At 39.2% G+C, this 22,199-nt stretch overlaps 1 protein-coding gene across 1 annotated transcript; it reads right to left on the bottom strand.

The window, feature by feature from the left end:
• Positions 1-4,435: 4,435 nt before the first annotated feature.
• Positions 4,436-21,708, bottom strand: kdm5bb (lysine demethylase 5Bb). The gene is made up of 27 exons (XM_067526595.1): positions 21,265-21,708; positions 19,729-19,806; positions 19,133-19,255; positions 18,833-19,003; positions 18,242-18,298; positions 17,001-17,156; positions 16,688-16,909; positions 14,475-14,633; positions 14,037-14,156; positions 13,784-13,942; positions 13,449-13,630; positions 13,177-13,339; positions 12,924-13,043; positions 12,188-12,382; positions 11,743-11,924; positions 11,504-11,628; positions 10,850-11,000; positions 10,592-10,706; positions 9,264-9,619; positions 8,407-8,545; positions 8,119-8,298; positions 7,766-7,927; positions 7,178-7,663; positions 7,008-7,092; positions 6,719-6,897; positions 6,365-6,631; positions 4,436-5,396 (listed from the first exon to the last, which is right to left on the bottom strand). The coding sequence occupies exons 1-27, from the start codon at positions 21,415-21,417 to the stop codon at positions 5,259-5,261; spliced, it is 4,623 nt and encodes a 1,540-aa protein (XP_067382696.1). The 5' UTR covers positions 21,418-21,708; the 3' UTR covers positions 4,436-5,258.
• Positions 21,709-22,199: the final 491 nt, after the last annotated feature.

Here is a 22,199-nt window from a genome sequence, read left to right as displayed (position 1 = left end):
CCACAGAAGAACTGTGAGAACTGTTCAAAGTGTTCTGTATGCAAGAAAATGCAAGAAAAGTAAATATTGTGAAGTTGGTCACAGCAAAAATGTATTTAATTTAGGCTTTTACTCTGTTTAATTCACTTTGTATAAAGTTATCTGATTGGTTTGCACGCTGCTGTATGCTGTTCAAAACATTATTCTAGTTTAATTATTAGTTTAATCTACTCCTGTTTGTCTCCACTTTTGGGTGAAAATCACATGTTGTACTTCCCTTATTGTTGATTAGGCTACAGAAAGCTAATGTGAAACATGTCTGATGCAATCTTTTGGTTATTACTCACACCTAAGCAAAAATACATGCACTTACCATACGATCTGTAGTTGTCTGGAGCAGTAATGTGATAAGGCAGCACATATTTAACTTTTAGATCACATGGGCTGCTGAGCCGACTGAGCGCCGGCCAGTAGTCAGTGGACACACAGAGCTGCTGTGATAATGTGGCTGCAATCAGCCAGGTCTCCATTTCTGCAGCCATGCATACTGTGTTGTGTAAGGTGGATGCAGCACACCTGAGTCATTGCACATCTGTTCTACTAGTGTTTCGCTGATCGCTGTCTCTGATTATCGACAAAATGTTGAGGAGAGGTGACTCACCTTACATAATGCCTTTGTCTTTCAGTGTGCTCACCTGAGAGGCTCCTTTGTGTACACAAGTGAGACTCATTGAAGAAGATGAGTATCAGGCAATCAGCCATTTCTGGGCCTCTATGGGTGGAGATGCATGGAGTGAAAGTAGACACCACACAAAAGTCAACAAGTATTTAGGAATTTTTTTAAGCAAGCTGTAGGTGTGTTCAGAAACACCGATGTATTACTTATGTTGTCTGGCTTTTTCAGCCATCCTAGTGTTGCTGGTTGACTGAAATATCCTGAAATTGAAATTTGGTTGTTGTTGACCCTTGGCTGTATGTAGAACCACGAGCTTGTCAGCATTTTGTCTTATCCAAGTTTAAATATCTGACTGTTCCCAGATTGAGCAGCTTAAAATGAGTTTTGGCTGCCTTGTGATAATTTGAGCTTCGTAGCATTTGTGTTGCTGTTTTGTCTAATGAAAATGAAAAGTATTTTCCTATTAAATTGTTGATGAGCTCTGTGACAAGAGCCTCGTAAAATATTCTGTCTGTTCATGTATGGAGTTTTTATATGATGCATAATGAAATCCATTTGGTGGACCAAGTTTTGTTCGTGTGTTAGTTTATGAAAGGAACAACCGCAACAACTTTAGTGATTATGTAGCTTTTCCTCTGGCTCCTTCAAGTCAAAGTTTTGAATTCGTCCAACACTTTATAAGCAAAGAACTGTTGAAACGTTAGGCTGAGACTCAGAGGTGTTAATATATTCAGTCAGTTCTAGACTGCTTTATTTTAGGCAGAACAGAGTTTGATCTTCACTTAGATGGTTAACTAACATTACTTTTAAAGCTTTCTTGTATGTAGATGTGTCACATCATTTGGTACTAACTAAATGTTACCTTCATTCGTCACTGTGAGTCCGTCCATTCTCTGTGACTGTCGGCATGACAAAGTCCCACATGAAAGAGGTGGACACCCAGCTGATCACAGCCCAGTGACTGAATGGATTCAATGTGCATATCTTCCTTATTACACTGGCTAAATATGGATATTGCGTTTGTGACAGGCAAAGGGCTCATCACCATCACATGACTTAACAACTGCAAATATAATTTGATATACACACAGGACAGTGTTGCCATGTTCTTGCTCTTAAACAAACAAATTAAACAGTTGTTACCACAGTCATAGTCACCGCAAACCGGAGATATGGAAGTTATAAAAGACGGGCCTAAAATTAGCTTGTGAGTAAAGTGCATAGGATTACTGTAAATACAGCTTCCAATGATCGTACAAACACAAACTTTCCAACTCATCACACAAAAAGCAGGCTACCTTAAAACGAGACACACACACACATGCTGATTTGCTCTCATTTGCCAGACAGAAGTAGTTTATCTGAGGCCTGTGTGTATGTAGTGTTAGTAGACGTCTTCGACGTTTCCTAAACAGCTTTTATACGTGGACAAATAAGGCTAGTAATCAGTAATTAACTTGTTCCTTCTGTGTTTAATGTTAAATATTAATTTAAAAAGTCATTTTTGTGGTCTAAAATGTGGCTTGGGTATTAGACAGAATTATTAAGTATCCTATTTAAGAAGTTTAGAGGGGAAGTGTCTTTTCACACACGTGGAACAACACGTCCTACTAACTAGATGATGTTGTTTCAGAGGTGTCAGATTCGATGCACCTAAAATACATTTAAGTATATCCTGAAATATATCTTAAATGCAGTTCAAGTATATCAGAAATACAGTGTACTGACACGAATTTCCAGCATATTTAGCACACAGCCAAAAGACATTCTTAATTTCCCTAGAAGATAATGATTATCATATTTTTTTTATTTCATGAGAATTAGCGACCTCTCTTGGTAGCCAATCAGACCAAATTCAGTTATTTTGTTGAAAAGTTCCGTTTTGTTTGTGTTTTTCAAATTTAAAATAAAAGTCATCTCAAGGTACTGTCCAGATCCTAATCAATTAAGGACAAACAGTGGAGCACCGGAAAGGAAAAACTCCCTTTAATGAAAAGAACCTTTCACAGGATCAAAGGTGGGCGGCCAACCAGTTAACTAAAAGCAACAATCAATTGTTTCTCAGTCTGTTTCCAACCTGGATTAACTTGATTGTCTTTGCTGTAGACCACAGTTGTTAACCATAAATCAATAAAAATACAAATCTGACACACAGAGCAGTGTCCGAGATGTGTTGTAATTGGCTTTTGAACAGCATCAGAGGACTAAAGCGTAGACAAACAAGCTAATAATCTACTATTACTTTGCTTAAACAGAAATAACTTGGAAATGGACCAAAGTTTCTTTAAGAAATCTAGTATATAAATATATAAAAAGGGGCAGTATGTACATTTCGTGGTAAAGAGTTAGTCCAGTGAGACACTTTTTATTTAGAGAAAAGATGGTGTAGAAGAAACAGGAGAAAATGAGAGGGGATTAAAGTTTGATTAAAAATTTTCACTAACCTTTTACATTTCTGAATGGATGAAACAGATTTCCCGAAATCTCCGTTTTGTCTCAAAATTGCAAATACAATAGCTTCAAGCTACATTCACAAAACCTTTTACTTGACTTTTAAGATCAAATAATTGGCACTGAACGTCAAGTTGCTCCTGGTGAGTCTGGTCAGGATCCTGCGTGGCCGCTGCCATCATCATTGTGTGTGTCTGTGTGTGTTTGAAAGGGTGAGAATGAAGCAACAGTTGGAAGCACTTTGCATTAAAATGCTATATAAGCACAACATTTACCATTTAAAAGCAGCAATAGTTGAGAGATATTTGAACTTTGACAATCATTCACTCTGCATCAGCATCACAGCTTTGACCTGGGTCAGGCCACAGGACATGCTGTTGTCTCTTTTCAAAAGATCAACGGCTTTTGGCTTGCCCCCCCAGGGGTCGCCACAGTGGAACGTCCCCTGGCAGCCCTCTCATTTTATCCAGGCATGGGACTTGGTGGCTGGGCGGGGCCACACCTGGTAGGGTGGGATTCAAGCCTGCTGCCTTCTGCAGCAAACACAATGCTCTACCACTGAGCCACAGGGCTGTCTTGCTTAAACATGATTTTAAAACAGGTTTAGAGTTAAAATTTCATCCAGTTCTATGCCATGTAACCCGATCCCTAAAAATAATGCACCTTTAGCACCTTCATCAGAAGTAACAAAAATAGTCAAGGAATGTAGAAAAAAACTTACAGTAGAATAGTAAAATTATATCAGTGGAAAAGTTTGCATCCCCCTTGTATTCATGAATTTCTGATATATGAACATTTGTACTAGCTGAATGCACATTACAGATTATGTTGGAAAACAATTGTTTTACTCTTCTTGCTGTTTTAAGATGAGAGGATGCAAACTTTGCCCCCAACTGTATTGTTAAAGTACACAATGATGGATTGCTCTAAACCACTGTTCTAGACAGGCACTGCTCTGACTCTGTCAGGCCTCTTGGGCATCCTGCTGCCCCAAAAGAGCCTTAAAAAATGGAAACCAGATCTGAAATGTTTAACTTAGTACCTTTTCCCTCAGTGCTATTTATTTAGATTTCCAGTTGCCTCTTTTTGCAATACTTCCACCTCTGCATGACTGAATATATAGTGGGAAAAAAACAGTGATTTTGACTGTCTGATCTTGTCACCAAATGTAAGGGACAGAGTTAGCATGCAAGAAAAACAACAGATGGATTTAATAATAATTAAAAAAAAAAAGGTTTTCGTTTTCCTTTGTACTTTAATAAATAGGTTTAGAAAACTTGTATAAGAATCTTACGCCTATGTTCAAGTAAAAAGGATGAGACTTCTCCATAGAACAAAAGGGCTTTATTCCACCATATAAACCTGTAACATCTTCAGCTACACCACATACTTCCAACAGTATCCCGTACCAGATTACACACTGTGGATGTACATGTCAGCAATGTCTTCTCCTTCAGTCTGCTACATTTCTTATCCACAGCTGTAATCTATTCATCTGTGTAGCATTCTGTACATCACACCATTGCTAAAGCATCAGCACAACTCAGCAGAGACCAAGCCATTTAAGTCAGTTCAGACAAAAATTATTGCTCAGATAAATAAACCTATTCTACAAAAAAGGGAATACGTTCATTTGGATGTATGTACTAAACAGCGGATCTCAAAGAAAAAAAATGTAATAGTATTTTTTTTAAAAGGGATGAAAACCTTGACTTTTATCCCCTTGGCTCTGGTATAACATGCAACGAGGTTCCAGAGAAGATCATATTACCCGTGATTAACCCTCTTTACTGGATGCATCCGGTTGTAAGACTCCATTGTGCTGATGTAATGGAATCCCATGCAGCACATTTCACATCCTGTGATTTTTTTCATTTAGACAACCACAAACAATTCATAAGAAGAAAGAAATATATATAATATATATATATATATATATATATATATAATATGTAAAAATACAAAAAATAACTAAACATTATAGTTCTGAACAACAAGTCAAAGAGGAGATAGCACCGTTGTTACAAAAGGGTTGGCGAGGGAGGTGAGGGGTCAGTACAAGGTCAGTGACACATCCAGACTGGTGGCTCCAATACCGGGCTAATGACAGGTAGACCTCTTCAGCCATCCTTCAGAAAAACCTCAACTTTCTTCATTTTCTTGTGTGTCCATCATTCAGTGTACACCTGACACAAACGTAGTCCTCCTTCTCTGCCATCTCGGCTGTAACACCAACACAGACTTGGTGAAACCACTGGTTACAGCTGCCGTCACACTGCACCCAATTCACCTGCAGATAAAAACACCATGATCTAACATTAGTTTTCTCTGCCACTCAGGATGGCAAAAAATAACTCTGAACATAACAGAGACATAAATATTGTGAATGTGTTAGCTAAGAGTTGGTGCAACGTTAACCTTTATTTGGAGCTCTGTTTATGAGCATCTAGTGAATACAACAACTTGGAGATGGGTGCTAATTATCTTTGGGTTTGTAATGACAAGCAACACATGTTCATATACAAGAAGTGAAAAGGAAAACAGTGATTTGCTATCAATCAAAAGGACAAAGTGGTCTACAAGTATTTAGGACATTAATTTTAGTCAGAAAATTAATGAACATTTTTGGAAGTGTTTTTTCTTTCCATTGTTACATATAACCGTTCCTAATATAGCTAATGGCCTTCACCTAAATAAGCACCATTAATGAGTTTTTGCTGAAAATTACACTTGATCATTATAAGAGGATGAGCTTCCAAGCTACTATAGGAACCTAGTGTGACTAAATTGACACAAAGCATCAACAGAAGAATATTAAATACTTTAATTTCACCTGGAAAAAAAGCCTTGTACAATATATAGCTTTATTTTGGGGCGTTATACACCTAAACTGCTTATTTCAGCCTGTTGAAGCCTCGAATGCTTTAGGCTTCAGATAAAATTATCTTTAGATTTTTATATAGAATCTTTTCAGCCTTTTTTTTAGCTGTGTTCCTGAAGTCAGTTTATGTGATCAGTCATTCACATCAACCACCACCACCTCCTTCAGAATTAGGTGTTAGGATGTTCAGACTAACTGAACTGAAGTCAAGACTCTTCACATAGTCCAAATGCAAATGTCTTTCTCTGTTGCTAAACTCACCTTGTTACATTATTCGTATAATACATACACAGGGTCAGATATTCTACACTGTCTTTTGCACAGAAATTATAAACTTTACCTTGGAAGTTTTATCATGTTACATAGGTTGATCTCACCTCATCTCCTTCTGGCTGCTGACACCTCTCTGCTGGACACGCAGCCATTTCTTCATCAGAGTCCTCAGACTGGGAGAAATCAGAACGTGGGGACGATGAGGTCGAGGTTGTCCTGCGCTGCAGGTTCTTTTTATTCATCTTCTGTCTTTTGTGAGAGTGTTTTTTGTCCTTAACCCTGTGCTCTGCATCTAGACCTTCTCTATCCAGGTGCCGCTTTGCTTTCTTTTCTGAGCCAGGCATTGGTTCCCTTGTGCCATTGATGTGATCCTGAAAATAAATAACAGAAATTAAAGCTGATACTAAGCCAGACAGACATTGTTTGTGTCTTACCAATTTCTCTCTGTGGGTTTGTACCTGGTTGAGTGGCAGATTTTTTCCCTGAGAATTAAACTGCATGTGTTTTTCACAGTCTGTGTTTGTGTGCAAACTGCTGGTTCTGTCCAATAAAACATGGTATAAGCTCTCGACCTCTGGTAGGGACACTTGCAGAAGAAGCCCCTCCACCATCAACTCCTCCAGGTCCTGACTCAAGCCTGTCACATTGAAAAACACCCAGAATGTAAACAACATCATCTTAAATGAACAGTTACAACATTGCAACCTTTTGTAGGTAGAACCAAAACATGTTCGTCAGCTCACTGACCCTGCAGTGGTATGCATCTCTGCTCTGTGTAGAAGGTGGTCTGAGTGTGGCTTGTCCTGATCCACTCTGGTGTCAAACAAGGAGCCTGTATAAAAACATAAGTTCCAAAACTTTACATTGACAGATAAAACATTTTCTTATACAAAAAGTGACACAAGCAGATCAGTTACCTGATTGTTGTTGTGAGTATCACTGCTGCCTGATACACAGCAGGTCAGGGTGGGAGGGGTTTCAGGTCTGTCTTCTAGTTTTGGTTGATTACATGATTGTAAAATCTGCTGTGCTCGTTTCTGCCAGTTAACTGTCCTCTCAACCAGATAACGCAGCGTGTCACCCTCCGGGAGGCGTACCTCTATGTGCCGCAGAGATGTTAGCAGAGATAGGACTTTTTTCAAGGAGGGCTTTTCTAATCGGAGGCACTGCGGACAGAGCCAGGGCTGTGTTTTGCAGGAGTCCAACAGGTCTCTGACACACACACTGTGGAAGGCATCCCTGCAGAGTTCACATTGCAGCATTGCACCCATGGGTGCCTTCTGACAGACACACACCTTTTGGTCCATGAATTCTGCTGTGGGAAGGAGCTTTGACTCATTGGCTGCCCTGAGATTAAAGAAAGCTTCCATCTCCCTCACTTGCAGCTCCTTCAGAGTTGCCATCTAGTGAACAAAACAGGATGAAGATAAGTGAAAGTTTAGCAATCATATCTACCAACAGTGTCTCCCATATCTTCGCAGGCAACTGAGAATTACAATACTTACCGCAGAGGTAGAATCCTTGGTGTCTGAAAGCGCTTTTTCCACATCACTGAGAGTGTTGAGTCTTGGTGTTTTCTTTTTGTTACTTTTAGGCAACTCTTTTCCTTTCTTGGCCTTCCTCTTTGGAGAACCTGCATTTGTGATTTCACATCTTGGACACAGGACCTATCATAAGGAAAATAACTGTAAGTCACTAATACCAACTAGTTATTTTTGCTGCTTTGTTGTGTTTATGTGCCAGGTATATGTTTGCAAGAACAACTAAACATTTCATTTGTGATAAATTGACTCGTGTAATGTTCCTTTTATTATAATATTGATTAGTTAATATTTATTTTCAAATTGTGTGATTTTACCTCCAGTAAGGAAAGGGTTGTGTCTTTCGGAAGGAAAGTTCTAGCTGCAGATTCTTTCCATTCTTGCGCTTCCACCATTAGACACTCCAGCTTGTCTAATGGCTCTAGGTGAACTTGAATGGCTTGCCCTCGTAGCACCATGTCAGAGAGGGTGTCCACCATTGGAGTGCAACTGCTAGCCTGAAATAAGCAGATGATTTCAGTGTTATAAACACAGACATCCTGCATTAAAAATTATATTCCAGGGAAATAACTCCCCCTGTCATGAAAGGGCAACTGGGTCCTAACCTGAAGCTCCTCGGCTTCTTGAAGCCACTCTCGGGCCTTTCTGATGGTGTCTTTTAGGAGTAGGCAGTTTGGGAGGTAAGCAGGGATGCCTGATGCCTTCTCAGCAACAGCACTAAGAGTCTCTATGGAGTGTGGTGGTCTGGTGGAGAGTAAAAACAAACATTATCCTGTAGGTTATTAGCCTGGACACAACTTAATAACTATCTGCAACAATAACTGTAATGACATTTTCTTCAAAAATCCTCACAGATTTCAGAATTGATTTTTTCCAACAAACACTTTGAAAATATTGCCTGCAGTTTACTTGCCTATACAATATTAGTAACTGTTAATTAGCACACTGAAAAACAAAGTTCAAAGCTGCAGTAAACTAACTATGGTGAAGAAACATATCGCGTCTGGAAACTGTAGAAATGTAATGACTGAAATTAGTTTTTCCGATAATGGAGGGAAAAGATGCACATTCTTGACATTCACACATTAAAAAGCCTTTAAAAAGCACTTGACAGTTAATTTTGAACAGCACTAATTACCAATGGAATGAGGGCAGAACTAAACATGATGCTCACTTTTTGTTGATCTTGTTGAATATTCTAGCAGCAGCATTTTGCTCTAGCTGTAATTAAAATGAAGCAAAATCAGGAGCACTGACGTAATATTACAGTATTCAGTTACACTCAGTGCAATTACATGGACATAAGTTAAAACTGAATAAAATTGCATTTATGAAAAGATTTGTTCTTGGACTGAAGCTTCTAGCAGAGCATGGCAACAATGCCCTGTTGATGTTTTGGCTGTTTTTGCCTTCTGTGGCTTAGACGCTTTCATAACCATGGATCAGTCTGTGCTGCCCTCACCTGGCTTTAAGGAGACTGCTTGCCTTGTCCTCCCAGTGTTCAGACACGGTGAGCAGCTCTTGAAGGTGTGCCATGGCTTTCTCAACGGAGGGATGAGATGACAGGCCGACTCCCTGGTCGATGAGTCTCCTCATGGTATCCAGAGTCAGAGTGGCAGGCTGAGTGCTGGCCTGCTGCATCGTCTCCAACCAGCGTGCTTGTTCTAGCCTCACTCTTAGAGAAGGCAGCTCAGGCAACTCCACGTCAAAGTCAAAGCTGACATCTAACAGGCTCTGGATCTCTGCGACGCTGGGAACTTCATCTGCCAGGACCTTCTCACTGTGCTGCTGGAAGTCTTCAATGCGATTCAAAAGTTCCTAAAGAGAGATGTCAATCGCAACATACATATATTCTTAATGTTTTGCCTCAAAGTTCAAAATCACATTATCGGACATTTCTCACAGAAATATTTCTCACAGAAACAAGTTAGTTGGATTAAAATGTATATTTGCTCAGAAATGACAGAAACTGCTATACCAAGAATACAACCTTTTTAGTGTTAGCAACCAGGTGACATCTGAACTAAAAAACCCACTTCAGATTACATCATCTGGAATTTTTAAATTTGAATTGGCAAGAGGCAAAAGGCAAAGGGACATTTAATATAATTCATATGAAGTCAGAGCAATGTTCTTCATAGGTATGAAAGTCTTATGCAGAAAGGTTCTTCAAAATAGATTTACATCATCTGCTCCACATGTAGCTACTTTGTGGTTTAGGTGCTTAATATGCACTATATTGCGAAAGTATTTGCTCACTTGCCTTTAGACCCATATGAACTTTAGTGACATCCCATTTTTAATACATAGGGTTTAATATGACATCGGTCCACCCTTTGCAGCTATAACACCTTCACCTCTTCTGGGAAGGCTTTCCACGAGGTTTAGGAGTGTGTTTATGAAATACATAATACACAGTGCTCGCAGTCTTCGCTCTAATTAATCTCAAAGGTGTTCTATCGGTTTGAGGTCAGGACTCTGTGCAGGCAAGTCAAGTTCTTCCACACCAAACTCACTTATCCATGTCTTTATGAACCTTGCTTTGTTCACCTGAATTCATTTATTTGGATGGGTGAACAAATACTTTTGGCAATAACGTGTATATAATTCTCGACTTTACAAGTCATCACAAGAATGTGTCATAGACAACAGCATGACAACATAATATCTTGCATACAATGTACCATGGTGGTTAGGCAAAATAAAAACCAATATTAGCCAGGTTGAATTAAAAGTTCTGTAATTTTACTGCGGCAACATCCCAGGATACATTTCTCCTCCTCAGCCTACCTTTAACAATGGGGCCTGAGGGAGACTGCAGGGAAGGTTATAAAGCTGCCTCACAAACGAACTCAGCTCCTCCACAGTCAACTGGCTCCGTGATTTCTCACTACCACACCGATACCTATGGGAGGATGTCCGGTGAATAAAAAAAAAAAACAAGCTCTATTAAGAGGTCCAATATTATTTCCTGACTTGCAAGAAACATAAGGAAATGTGAAGGCAACTAATCTAAACATTACGTTCGTAGTAAAGTATTGACGCTACCTTGTCTTCCTCTTGCCGTTCAATAGCTGCTGTGCCAGTGAAGAGCACTTCTCTGCATCCTGTGTAACCAGACGTAATCGGCGCAGCAGATCATTGTCAGGGAACAGCTTGGACTCTGATTCAGCAAGAAGGGAGCGAAAGACTGGCAGGCCTGAGGAGAGAACACCTGCTTAGTCACAGACTGACACAGTTTAAATAACCTAACACATTGCTAAGCAACTGATGACTTGGTGTGTCTACTTATTCTTCACCATTTTTGGTTGCAGGGATTAATCATTTGCCTGAAGGAGCATGCCAGTGGTTTTGGACAGTCAGCCCAGTAAATCCTATGTGCTTATAACTTATATTGCAGCAAACCATTCCAAATTCATGCAGGTGATGCAACAGTTATTAATAATTTCTTCTTAATACAAGGAGGCTGTATTCCGTTTATTTTAGTATGCCTTCAAAATCAGCTATACCACGAGCATAATAAAAATAACACTAGACCACACTGGGTTTTTGTTAATTGATTAATTAATTTTAGATATTTAACAGTGATAAATGGGCAGTGTGGTTTGCAAATCGTTCCTGGTAGTTTACTCATTCACTACAGACAGAACTTCCACACATACATAAGCAATGATGTCCATAAACTTGCTTTTTCCTGCTTACCTTTCTTTTTTTCCAGTTTAGCCTCTAGAATCTCCGTCACAGAGGAGGCCCACTCATCATACAGCTCAGCTTGCTGCTTTACAGCATTCATCATGGGGAACAGGTCATCCAGTGTGTATCTGTAACTGCAAACACAATACCAAATTAAGTAAAGCCGTGTTTGGACATTCACGTCTTGTAGTCTGATCTTTGCACACTTAGCAAGTTTACTGCCACTTATCAGCTCCAGGGGGACTTACTTCAGTGTGTAGTTTGCGATCGGGCAGGAGCAGAGGTCGCTGATGTGGTGCAGACAGACCAGTGCTCCTGGGCGACAGGGACAGGTGATAGCTGACAGGTAGCAGGTGGTCCTGCACTTTGCACACTGGCGCTCATCATCTTGGAGATGATCGTATTTTGCCTCCTTGCAATGCAAAACCCCCTTAAGGTGTGAGACAACAGCAAATCCAATTAAAGCCCAACACAGTAGGTGTTTGCTCAGGTGAACTGTGTCAAAAATGTAAATGTTGTAAAGAAAGCTTGGAAATGTGAGGTATGTCCAGTGTTTAGTTCATTTTGCAGAAAGGCAACTTTGTGCACAGCTGGTTTATATTTAGGTAGTATGTTAAATAAAATATTTCATGATATAGTTTCATATAATAATATGTTCACACATTATAATGGTGAAAGTGAGGCCTATCCTACCATTTTCTTCACTTTCTCTCTCAGTTCCTGCTCTTCTCGAATCATGACAACCATGTCTTTGTGCACAGCTGAGGCCAGGACTACACTGAGTGTGTCTGCTTTGGCAGCCATGTTGCACACCATCTCGTCGTGGGAGAACACATTGTATCGATGCAGCATACGATAGTGGTCAACACACTGCCTGCCAAGGGGCATCTGATATTACAAAATGAAAGAAATGCTTTGTTAGGACAGTTTGTGTCTTGATGCATAAAATTCAGTAAAAGAAAAACAAATCTGCCTTGGTGAGGGCATTGATAAATTGGTAATAGAACATGCATTTTACTTCTTCCTTTTTTCCACATAATGATGAACTTAGCACTTCTATTTGTACATAATTTATAATATGATTACTCTACAAGAATCTAAGAAAAAATGTGCTGTGTTTACTTCCTTTTTGTTCATACTGGTGGTCCTTACAAACATATTTTTATTTTGAATCTAATCTACTTGTTGAATCGAATCTAATATCTAATAATTCATTAACAGTAATAGCTCATATCCAGTACTTGTTTGTTGCCTAGCAACTACTTAGAGAAGATACTGGTTTTTGTCATGTTGTAAAATTTTAAACAATTAAAAATAAAAGAATCCTACAATAGCTGCCTTTTAATGCATTTATGCTCAAAGCAGTGTCATGAGTGCTTTTACAAACAATAAAAGAAATTCCACACAACACAATTAGAGTGACACTTACCCAATCCACAGTACAAAAGTTGACTGCCTCAGCAAAGTTGAAGCCCTGATTGAAGCCACTGTGGTAGGCTCTGGGAAATGTTATGACAAACTCACCAGCACACTGGTTTGTTCTGTAAATCTGAAACAGGGAAGTGACAAGATGACTTATGGTATCCTGGGAAGAGCTAGCTGCTCATTCAGTAAAGCATCAGCTGAGTGTTACTGTGGAGAAGTGATGGCAATATGAGTGTGAAAGTCATAAAAACACATACTGGAACTCCATGGGCCATAAGGGTGTTGGGGTTCATTATGGTGACAAGCTGGTGCAACAAGTCAGGCTGAGACTCAAACAGCTCTGGAGCCAGCTTCTTCATTACGTCTTCCAGCTGTTCAGCAGCAAAACCAGGTGCCCCATACCAGGTTTTGGGCTCCCCCCTTTGAGCAAATAAAATAATCACAAGAGTTAAGCCATACATGATGAAAACAACACATTGTGGAAAAGCACGAATGGCAGCTGAGCTTTAGTATTTTTTTTTTTAAGTACCAGTGCAGATAATTGATGGAGTAGCTCCAGTGGTCCTCAATGTGCCAGCAAAAGGAGGAGAAGCACATGCCAACATAAAGCCATGGCAGAGTCATCCCACAGATGTCAGCTGTCACATGAGTTAGTACAGAAGGCTTCATCATTGCCAGGTTGTTGAGGTTCCAGCCACATTTGAGATATTTCTGGACGAGGGGCAATATAGTCAGATCAGTAACACAATTATTGATTGCAATACATTGATAACACCACAAAGACATGACTGCCAGATACCACACTCTATGGTTTTGAATGCCTTAAATCACAGTTATATTGTCAGCGTATGAGGATCACTTTACCTCATCAGCTGGAGAAACCTTGAACTTTCCATTTGGGATGGGGAATCCACTCCCAAACTCCTTTGAGGCAATATCAGCTCCATATTCTACAGTTACATCCTCTTCAATTGCTCCAACCAAACGCCAGAACTCTTTCTCCACCAGCTCTGTGGGTACCATCTGTTAAACACAGGAGAGACAGAATCTTACATTTAAAATACTGAAAACGGGAGAGACTTAAGAATTCAATTTGAAACTGTTCATTTCTACTCACATGAACTGGCATGTTAAAGTAATCAGATTTGAAAGCATCAGCCATTTGCCCAAATGCACGCAGGGAATAGTCTCTGTATGCTTGTTCAAATCCAAAAGCCTCGTGAGGTTTGTTGCATTCCTGCAAGAAGATACAAATTTTAAAAATATGTGTAAGAAACATTTAATAGCCTTCACAGACAATTTCATTTTTGGATCAATGGGTTGGACATTAGGGTAGGATGTAGAAATCTCCCAGTTTAAATCCCCACCCATACACCAGGTGTGTCCTTGAGTGAGACACTCAGCCCCACCTGTAGCTACCTACTATGTTAAATGCAAAACACAAATTTCCCTGTAAGATATTTAAATATATGTGTACTTATTGATGACAATATAGCTATTTGTATAAGCGTTGTTTTGCTTTGTATGTTAAATCTGATTTTAAGTTCATCTGCACCTGAGCCAAACACTTGGGGCACCTCCAGTCTCCTTTGGGGACCGAATGTAGAGGAGGGATCAGGCAGAAAGTGTGATAGCTGTCGTCACAGCCGTCACACAGCAACAGACGGTCTTCATCTCCCCCACTGCCACACACCAGACACACGACCAGATCCACCTGGAGAACAAAAGGAGTTTGTGCTGCTGAGACACAGACTTTTTAAACTGGAACATCACATTACACTTAGAACTTAGAGTAGATATTAAAAGTCTACACACCCCTGTTAAAATGACAAGTTTTTGAGACAATATTAAGAACTTGATAAATCACTACAGAATTTTTAGAAAAAACTAAAGTAATGTGGCTGTGTAAACATACACTCTCTTCATCAGCATCCAAGGGATCTAATTATTGGAAGGTATCAGTCAAGAGAAGTGACTATAGTAAGAAATGCATGTCCCTCCAAATTTGATGAAAAAACTAGAAGACAATTTGTCTGGAAAGCTGCGAAAAGACCTACAGCAACATTTAAGGGGATCCAGGAATTTCTGGCAAATACTGGTTTTGTACTACATGTGACAACAATCTCCCATATTCTTCATATGATGTGGCTGTGGGGTAGGGTGGCAAGATGGAAGCCTTTCCTACAAAGAAAACATCCATGCTTTTGCAAAAACCTAAATATATTCTGACAAAAGCATGTGGGAAAATGTCTTAGGGTCTAATGAGACAGGATTGAACTTTCGGCCCCAATTTCACAAAGAATGTTTAGCACAAAAACAACACTGTGTATACATGCCCACACTGAAGAATGGAGGTAGTGCAATGTCTTGGGGCTGTTTTTCTTCAGCTGGAACTGGGGCTTTATTTAAGGTAAAGGCAATTATATGAACAGTTGCAAATATCGGTCAATTTTGGTACAAAACCTTCAGGCCTCTGCTAAAAGGCTAAAGAGGAATTTTATTACTGGTGTGACAATGACCCAAACCATACCTCCATTAAAAAAAAGAATGGTTTCACCAGAAGAGATTCCAGGTCTCGGAATGGCCTAGCCAGAGCCTGCACCTGAATCCAGTTAAAAAACTCTGAGGTGACCTGAGGAGGACTTAGCACAGGAGATGTCCTCAAAGTCTGACAGATATGAAGTGCTTATGTTTTTTAATTGAATTGAATAGATTACAGTTGACTTTAAAAAGGTGAAAAAAAACATCTTTAGTGATTTAGTTCAGTTTGATTTCTTTTCATGTCAAAAACTTGGCATTTTACCAGAGTCGTGTAGACTTTTTATGTCCACTGTATATACAGTTTGTAAATGTAAATGGAACATATAATCAGTTGTCAGTCTCCTAGGTCCACAAAGCCAAAACTAATCTAACTGTCCTGCTATTTTACAGTGTTTCTGTTTAGGGTGCCTCTGTTAATAAATGGGGGTGGATGGTATTTAGAAACACCAAGTCTAATAAATTGGAAACTGAGTATATTCTAAGTAACATACTTACTACGAAATTCTGTAAAGACAGGGCTTTTAGTGGTGGTTCTACGTGGTGGTCAGACTTGGATTTTGGTGGAGTCAACACAGATAACATTTAGGAGAGCTGCTTTTGCCTTTGCCATCATTTCTTCTCACATCCAGGCAAAGTGTGAGTCTGTTTTAATTTGCCAGGTAGCGTATTGTTATTATATTTGTATTTCTATGATATTTGTAATTCATTTGATGTAGATTGTGTTTTTAAAACTTTGAGAAAAATTGTATTTACTACTTGTTAATGTTAAATCTATCAACAAGTGATGTTTTATTCTTGAAATGCATTATAGTGCTAATACCACAGTAGACTATTGTTTACTGTTGCGGTGTGATGTTACAACATAAGTACTGTAGTAACAAAACTGAACAAGCACCAAATCATAGCCTAACCAGCCTTTATCAATTAATAATATCTGACAGATTAAATAACAAATAGCCTACCAGTAAACAATAGAACCACAATCATCAATTCTGTAGATGCCTCCCCACCCCCCAGTTTAATAAAGAGAAAGAAGTGGAGATCCACTCTACAATTGTTTGGTCAGAATCACATTCAGCCAAGTTCAGCTCTGGTGAAATCTTGCCAAAAAAGACTTACAGGCATATTTTTTTCAACACTTTCTGCTTTGTTGGTCTCTAAACAGAATGTTGATTGCCAATTAGTCCAAATAATTGTTAAGGTGACATGTAATCAAACTCTACTTACTGGACTTGTGGGAACCGGAGGGATGATTTTCTTGTACCGTGACTTGAATTTGTCGGCTTCAGTGTTTAGTTCTTTAAATTCAACTGGTTCCTGTTTGAATAGGATGGGAATCTCTTTTTCAGCAAGACCTGGTTCTGCCTTTACAACAAAAGAACCCATCCGCCGCCGCAGATTTGGCCTGCTCTCACCAGCTTCACCTGGTTCAGTCTTCACAGAGATGGCCTATTAGAACAAAATTTAGTGAGTGGACGGAAACGTGGAGAACCACGCAGGATGCAGTGAGGAGTGTGTGGCTGTGTTCAGCAACACCTACCTCATACTTCATGCGTTTAGCTCGGCGAGCACTGGGGCAAGTGTCATTCTTCTGGACAGGCTGCCTCTGAGCCTGGTCCTGCAGCTTGTGCTCCTTGTTGTCCATGCTCTCCATGCTTCCTGTGCTGTCCACCAGCTGGACTGGCGTCTGAACACACTGACAGTAATAATTTGCCAGTTAAAACCAGGAATCTCTAGCTAGTGTAAGATTTTAGGAATGTACCTGGATATACCTGTTTGCAGAACTGCAGTGATCACAAGATTTCATGGAAATGTTATTTTACTATTTATTTTAATTTGAAAACAAAAACACTGGAAAGATTTAAGGATCTAAAATTAGCATTATGAATCCTATATTTAAAAGGGAGCTACTCATACGATTATTAGTTTAGTTTACGAGTGTTTAACAGTGGATTTTTGTCCTTTCAGCTTATCCCTGAGTTCAGGGTCGCCCCACCGCATGTTTATTTGGCACAGTTTTTATGCCGAATGCCCTTCTTGATGCAACCCTCCACAATTTCTACCCAGCTAGGGAGGGGAAAGGGCTTTGAACCACTGACCCTGTGGTCCGTGGACAACTGCCTTTACCAACTGAACTACAGCCCCAAAAGTGTGTAACACTGAATTGATATAAGTGATTCTAAAATAAATAGGACAATCCTACTGTACAACTACTAGAGGTATCTACGTGTATCAATTGTCAGATATACACTATATGAGGCAGTGTTTGTATATATTGAAATAGTTTCAACTTAAACAGCCATAAGATAAAACAAACCATTATCAGGATGTGGTTAGTTTCAGTTTGTTGGCCCAGATACGGAACAAAGGAACATGCCAATCAGAAAAAGAAAAACAGATCTTGCTTGCTTGATGCAGCGGTGTGCAGGTGAATCAGATTGTCAGGGGGTTATTTTAAATGAGCACATTACAGTGGCATTTAAGAAGGACAGAGAAAAAAGAAAATCTAGTACAATATTTGAAGTGTCATAATAGCTTCTGTTACAGAACTTTTTTTTTTTTAAGTTTTACGTTTGTCTCAAGGTAAACAGTAAGGAAGAGAGAAATCCCTTGTCTGATGTGAACATTACAATAAACCTGTTTTAAGAAGGGGTAAATTATTGTGTCCACAAATATTATACAAATAAGCTAAAAAAATATCACATAAAACTCAACTACAGATAAACATGCATTCTGTTAATTGTTAGAATGAGTCGCTACATAACCAAGGATAAAACATACCTTTGCAAATTCAGGATCCGCCTCAAAACACATCATTTTGGAAGTTGGCTCTGGTGCCTGAGGCGAGAGAGAATTTGCGTAATTACAATTTAGAGTGACGTGTCTAAGAGGTCACACAGCACCAATCTAATGAGGCTGAATAAGCTCTCTTGCACGACATCCTTAGTACTCAGGTGTTAAAAGGTATTCATTCACAAGTAGGCACCAGGTGATATTTTAATAGACAAAAGAGCTAATGCCAAATTTTAATCTTTAGAGTACTGTATAAATAATAATCACAGTATAGAAGTTATAAACAAACACAAAATGTGAATAACCTAATAATGCACGTCTCCCTGTTTGTAGTTTTTACTCTGCCCTTAGGTCTTTATCCCAATTGCATCTACTTCATAGTAAAACATAGATTATTAATATTCATAATGATAATAAATTTACATTTTAACTTTGTGGCTTTTAATTAATGGGTAAGGCATGAATAGGTATTATTAAGTCTTTGTTCACAACTGAACCGCCCATTGTATGACAATGTCCCTCTGTGAGTATAATAAGGAACAAGAGACGCTGTCATGTTGATGCATGTGTCCAACTCACCAGCAGGTTTGCCCCATTCTGAAAGACATTGTACGGATAGAGGATTCTCTCATAATGCCCGCGCAGGTGTGAGCCAACAGCTTTGCCTGGGGCGAAGCCCATTTGTAGTGCAATCTTGGTCCATCGCCTGTCCCGACAGACCACATCAAATCCACCCTCATCTGCTACCAGCTGAAATGACAGAAAATATATTTATGGCATAGGTTGCTGAATTGCAATTTAAAATAAATACATATATTCACAAATAAATGCGTATGCATGTGTATTTACACATTATTTGCAGTGGCGCCAATTATCTACCTTATTGAGTGCATATAAGTCTAAAATCTTCCTCTCAACATGAGGAATCTTCAGGGCACATCCCTGCAAATCCCAAAATTTGGCAATCTGGTCCAAGAAGTTAAGCTTGACTCTGGTCTGTGCCTGGAGAAAAGATTTTAGCAGTGTTAACAATCTGCTACAAATGAATTACATCAATCAGAAAATTTAAGGCATTCAAGGAGAATGAAGAAAGTCCCTGGAGAAAATAATATGGGTTCATGCTTATTCAGAAACATGCAGTGTTATAGTCATTTGTTTAAAATAAAATTATAAATTATTGCAACTTCAGTTTCATGTTTAAATGTCTGGATTAATTACCAATCAAGTTTTCTAATTAGCTATTTGTATAATATAATGTTTTACATAAAAATATTACGAAGCAGTTATAACATTTTTTTTTTTGTTCCATTATTGTTACAATCAGTTTAGCCTGTGTAGTCCTAGAAATCCCATTAGCAATTAAATGGGATTATTGCATATTGCAATTAAACAGGGCAATTAAATGGACAAATGTATAGCACAGAAAGAGAACTATATTCAAATAATCACTGTATTATCTAACTAACAAAACTCACCTCCAGTTCATTAAGCCTCTGGATCCGAGGAACAAAGTGAAGTCTGTCCACATCACAAGCAAATGGAGGCTGCCAGCCCTAAAGAGTGACCAAAATAATAATAATAAAATGTGGAAGGAGCTTGTAAATTGACAAGCTGCATTTGAGTAGTTTTTATGATTTTCATCCTTGGCGTGATACGTCATATTACAAACTCCATGGTTTTCATATAAGAAAGTCTGTTTTTTTCTTCAACCTTGTCTGCTTGTTACAGTTTATTTATATGAATATACCCAAATTTGGGGACTTTTCATTTACCCTCAGTGACTTGGCTAAACCGAAATTTGAAAGCATATGACTACATGGTTGTTGGTTTTTAAATCAATTTTAGAACCACATTCGGCAAACAAAAATTTAAAATAAATAAATAAATAAAAAAACAAGGCCACATTACTGAAGGAACACAGTGATCCTTTTTGGTTTATAGTTCACACTGGTCAATATGTGTCAATAACACACTCAACCAAGGATATACAATGACAATACTCCAATATACAAGCAAACATTCAAGTTCTTAGTTGAAAGTCAGTGGCCAACATCCACTACCCTGGCACACAAAATGGCCAGATGGAAGACTCACTCACAAGCCCAGCTTACCACAAAGCCAACATGGAGGACAACACCCTACAACACAGGCTCATACATGAACAGTGGTTCATCTTATCTTCAAGAAATTGTAATCCTATGCAATCCATCAGTAATGTTATGTAATATGACGGGTTGAACAACTCCAAAAGTCAAAACTTGGTATTTAAGAATAACAGTGGTCTTTGTAATAAATAACCCATTGTACTTCTTGTACAATAAAAGAGTCATTTTATCCAACACTCCAACATAAATGGGATATATCTGATATCAATCCGGGCTCATGAAACAAAAACACACCGCTTAAGTTGGCCTATTCATCACAAACTGCCACTTGACCGAGAAGTGACGGTTCACACACAAACTGATAAACACAGTGACCCAACAGCATCATGATGCTCTCCCAACAAATAATCCACAATTATCGGCAGGCAAGTCAGGACGTAATTAAAGCCGAAAACTAAGGGGAAGTGTTAACATGCATGTCTACTTTATGATCATTTCATTATCACCATCACCTTCTCACACAGCAGAATGGCTTCCGCATAGCCTCCTATGTCAAAGCCGTGTGCTAAATTATGACAGGTTGAGCTGTTAGCTAGCGTCAGTTAGCCTGTTAGCTCAGTGGCTCAATGACCTGAACCCCAAGGCTTTGTTGACATACGCAGAACCGAACCGCAACTACAATTCACTTTTAACACATTAAAACATAAAAACTGCTGCTGACCAGCTCGACGCTGACCAAAAAGCACCACGTCAGTAATAACAATAAGAGTTAGCTAGCTTTGCAGCACAAAGAATGAACATAGCCGAGTATCCGCCATGTTGAACAGTCCCTTTAAATCCCTGGTCTATCTACAGCAGTCTAACTAACAGCATCCGCGTCGGTTTATCACCTTTTATCGCACTCACCGGAGGCGGGCGGATTTTGCAAATCCCAGTTTTTTCGGCGATGGGACGGATCTTATTGATGAAGGCATAAGGATCTCCAAAATCTTCCCAGCTGGGCTCGAAGACCGGGCACTCCGGAGGAGGTTTGAACTCGTCCGGCCGAGGCTGGCTCATCGTTTCGGAGAGACCCGGTGGTCGCTCGGACAGGACAGGTCACTACTTGAAAAAAACAAAAAGTAAATCCGGGTTCCGGTCCACCTGTTGGGGGGAGGGGGTTCTGGTTCTAATCCTGTTTGATCGCCGTTAGACTAGATGGCTTTCAGTCGACATCAACACGAGAGGAGGCAGCTTACACAAACTCACATACACACACATACACACACATACACACACAGTGAGGAGAATGTTCCAAGGCAGTGAGCACGTCCGCTCAAAAAACTAGACACCACACGGCTCTTATTCATGCTTATGGGAATTCTCTGTCTCATCACTGTTTGGTATTAAAGTCACTTCCCAGTAAGTTACGCCATAGAAATGTGAGATCGTTGTCGCCACTGCTCTGGCGTAATAAATAACTCGTTAATAGTTTATCTCGCTCTGTCTTTCTCTCTCTCTCTCTCTCTTTCTCTCTCTCAGGGATATATACACACACACACACAGTCAGACATACACACACACACACACACACACAGACATAAACATATATATATATATATATATATATATATATATATATATATATATATATATATATATATATATATATATATATATATATATATATATATATATATATATATATATATAAAACAAACAAGAACAAAAAAGTATATATATACTTTTTTGTTCTTGTTCCTAGCCCGCTTCTCATCAGGTTGCCCTGGTTCCGCAACACCTGACGCGGACCTTGTTGACCCGGGGAACGTCCGAGTCGGTCTGACTCTTGTTTTCCAACT

Source organism: Channa argus, chromosome 13 (genome assembly GCF_033026475.1).
Source record: "Channa argus isolate prfri chromosome 13, Channa argus male v1.0, whole genome shotgun sequence".
Classification (NCBI taxonomy): domain Eukaryota; kingdom Metazoa; phylum Chordata; class Actinopteri; order Anabantiformes; family Channidae; genus Channa; species Channa argus.
Note: the sequence above shows the minus strand (reverse complement) of the source record. Positions and strands in the feature narration are given on the sequence as shown.

What these genes read in the sequence shown, in the direction of transcription:
- kdm5bb (XM_067526595.1), bottom strand. Translation starts at nt 21,417, where the DNA reads ATGAGCCAGCCTCGGCCGGACGAGTTCAAACCTCCTCCGGAGTGCCCG. An exon ending in GCCCCAAGTGTTTGGCTCAG is followed by an intron (nt 14,157 to 14,474) that starts GTGCAGATGAAC and finishes ATCTTCTTGCAG; the next exon opens with GAATGCAACAAACCTCACGA. An exon ending in TTATGGCCCATGGAGTTCCA is followed by an intron (nt 13,044 to 13,176) that starts GTATGTGTTTTT and finishes TCCCTGTTTCAG; the next exon opens with ATTTACAGAACAAACCAGTG.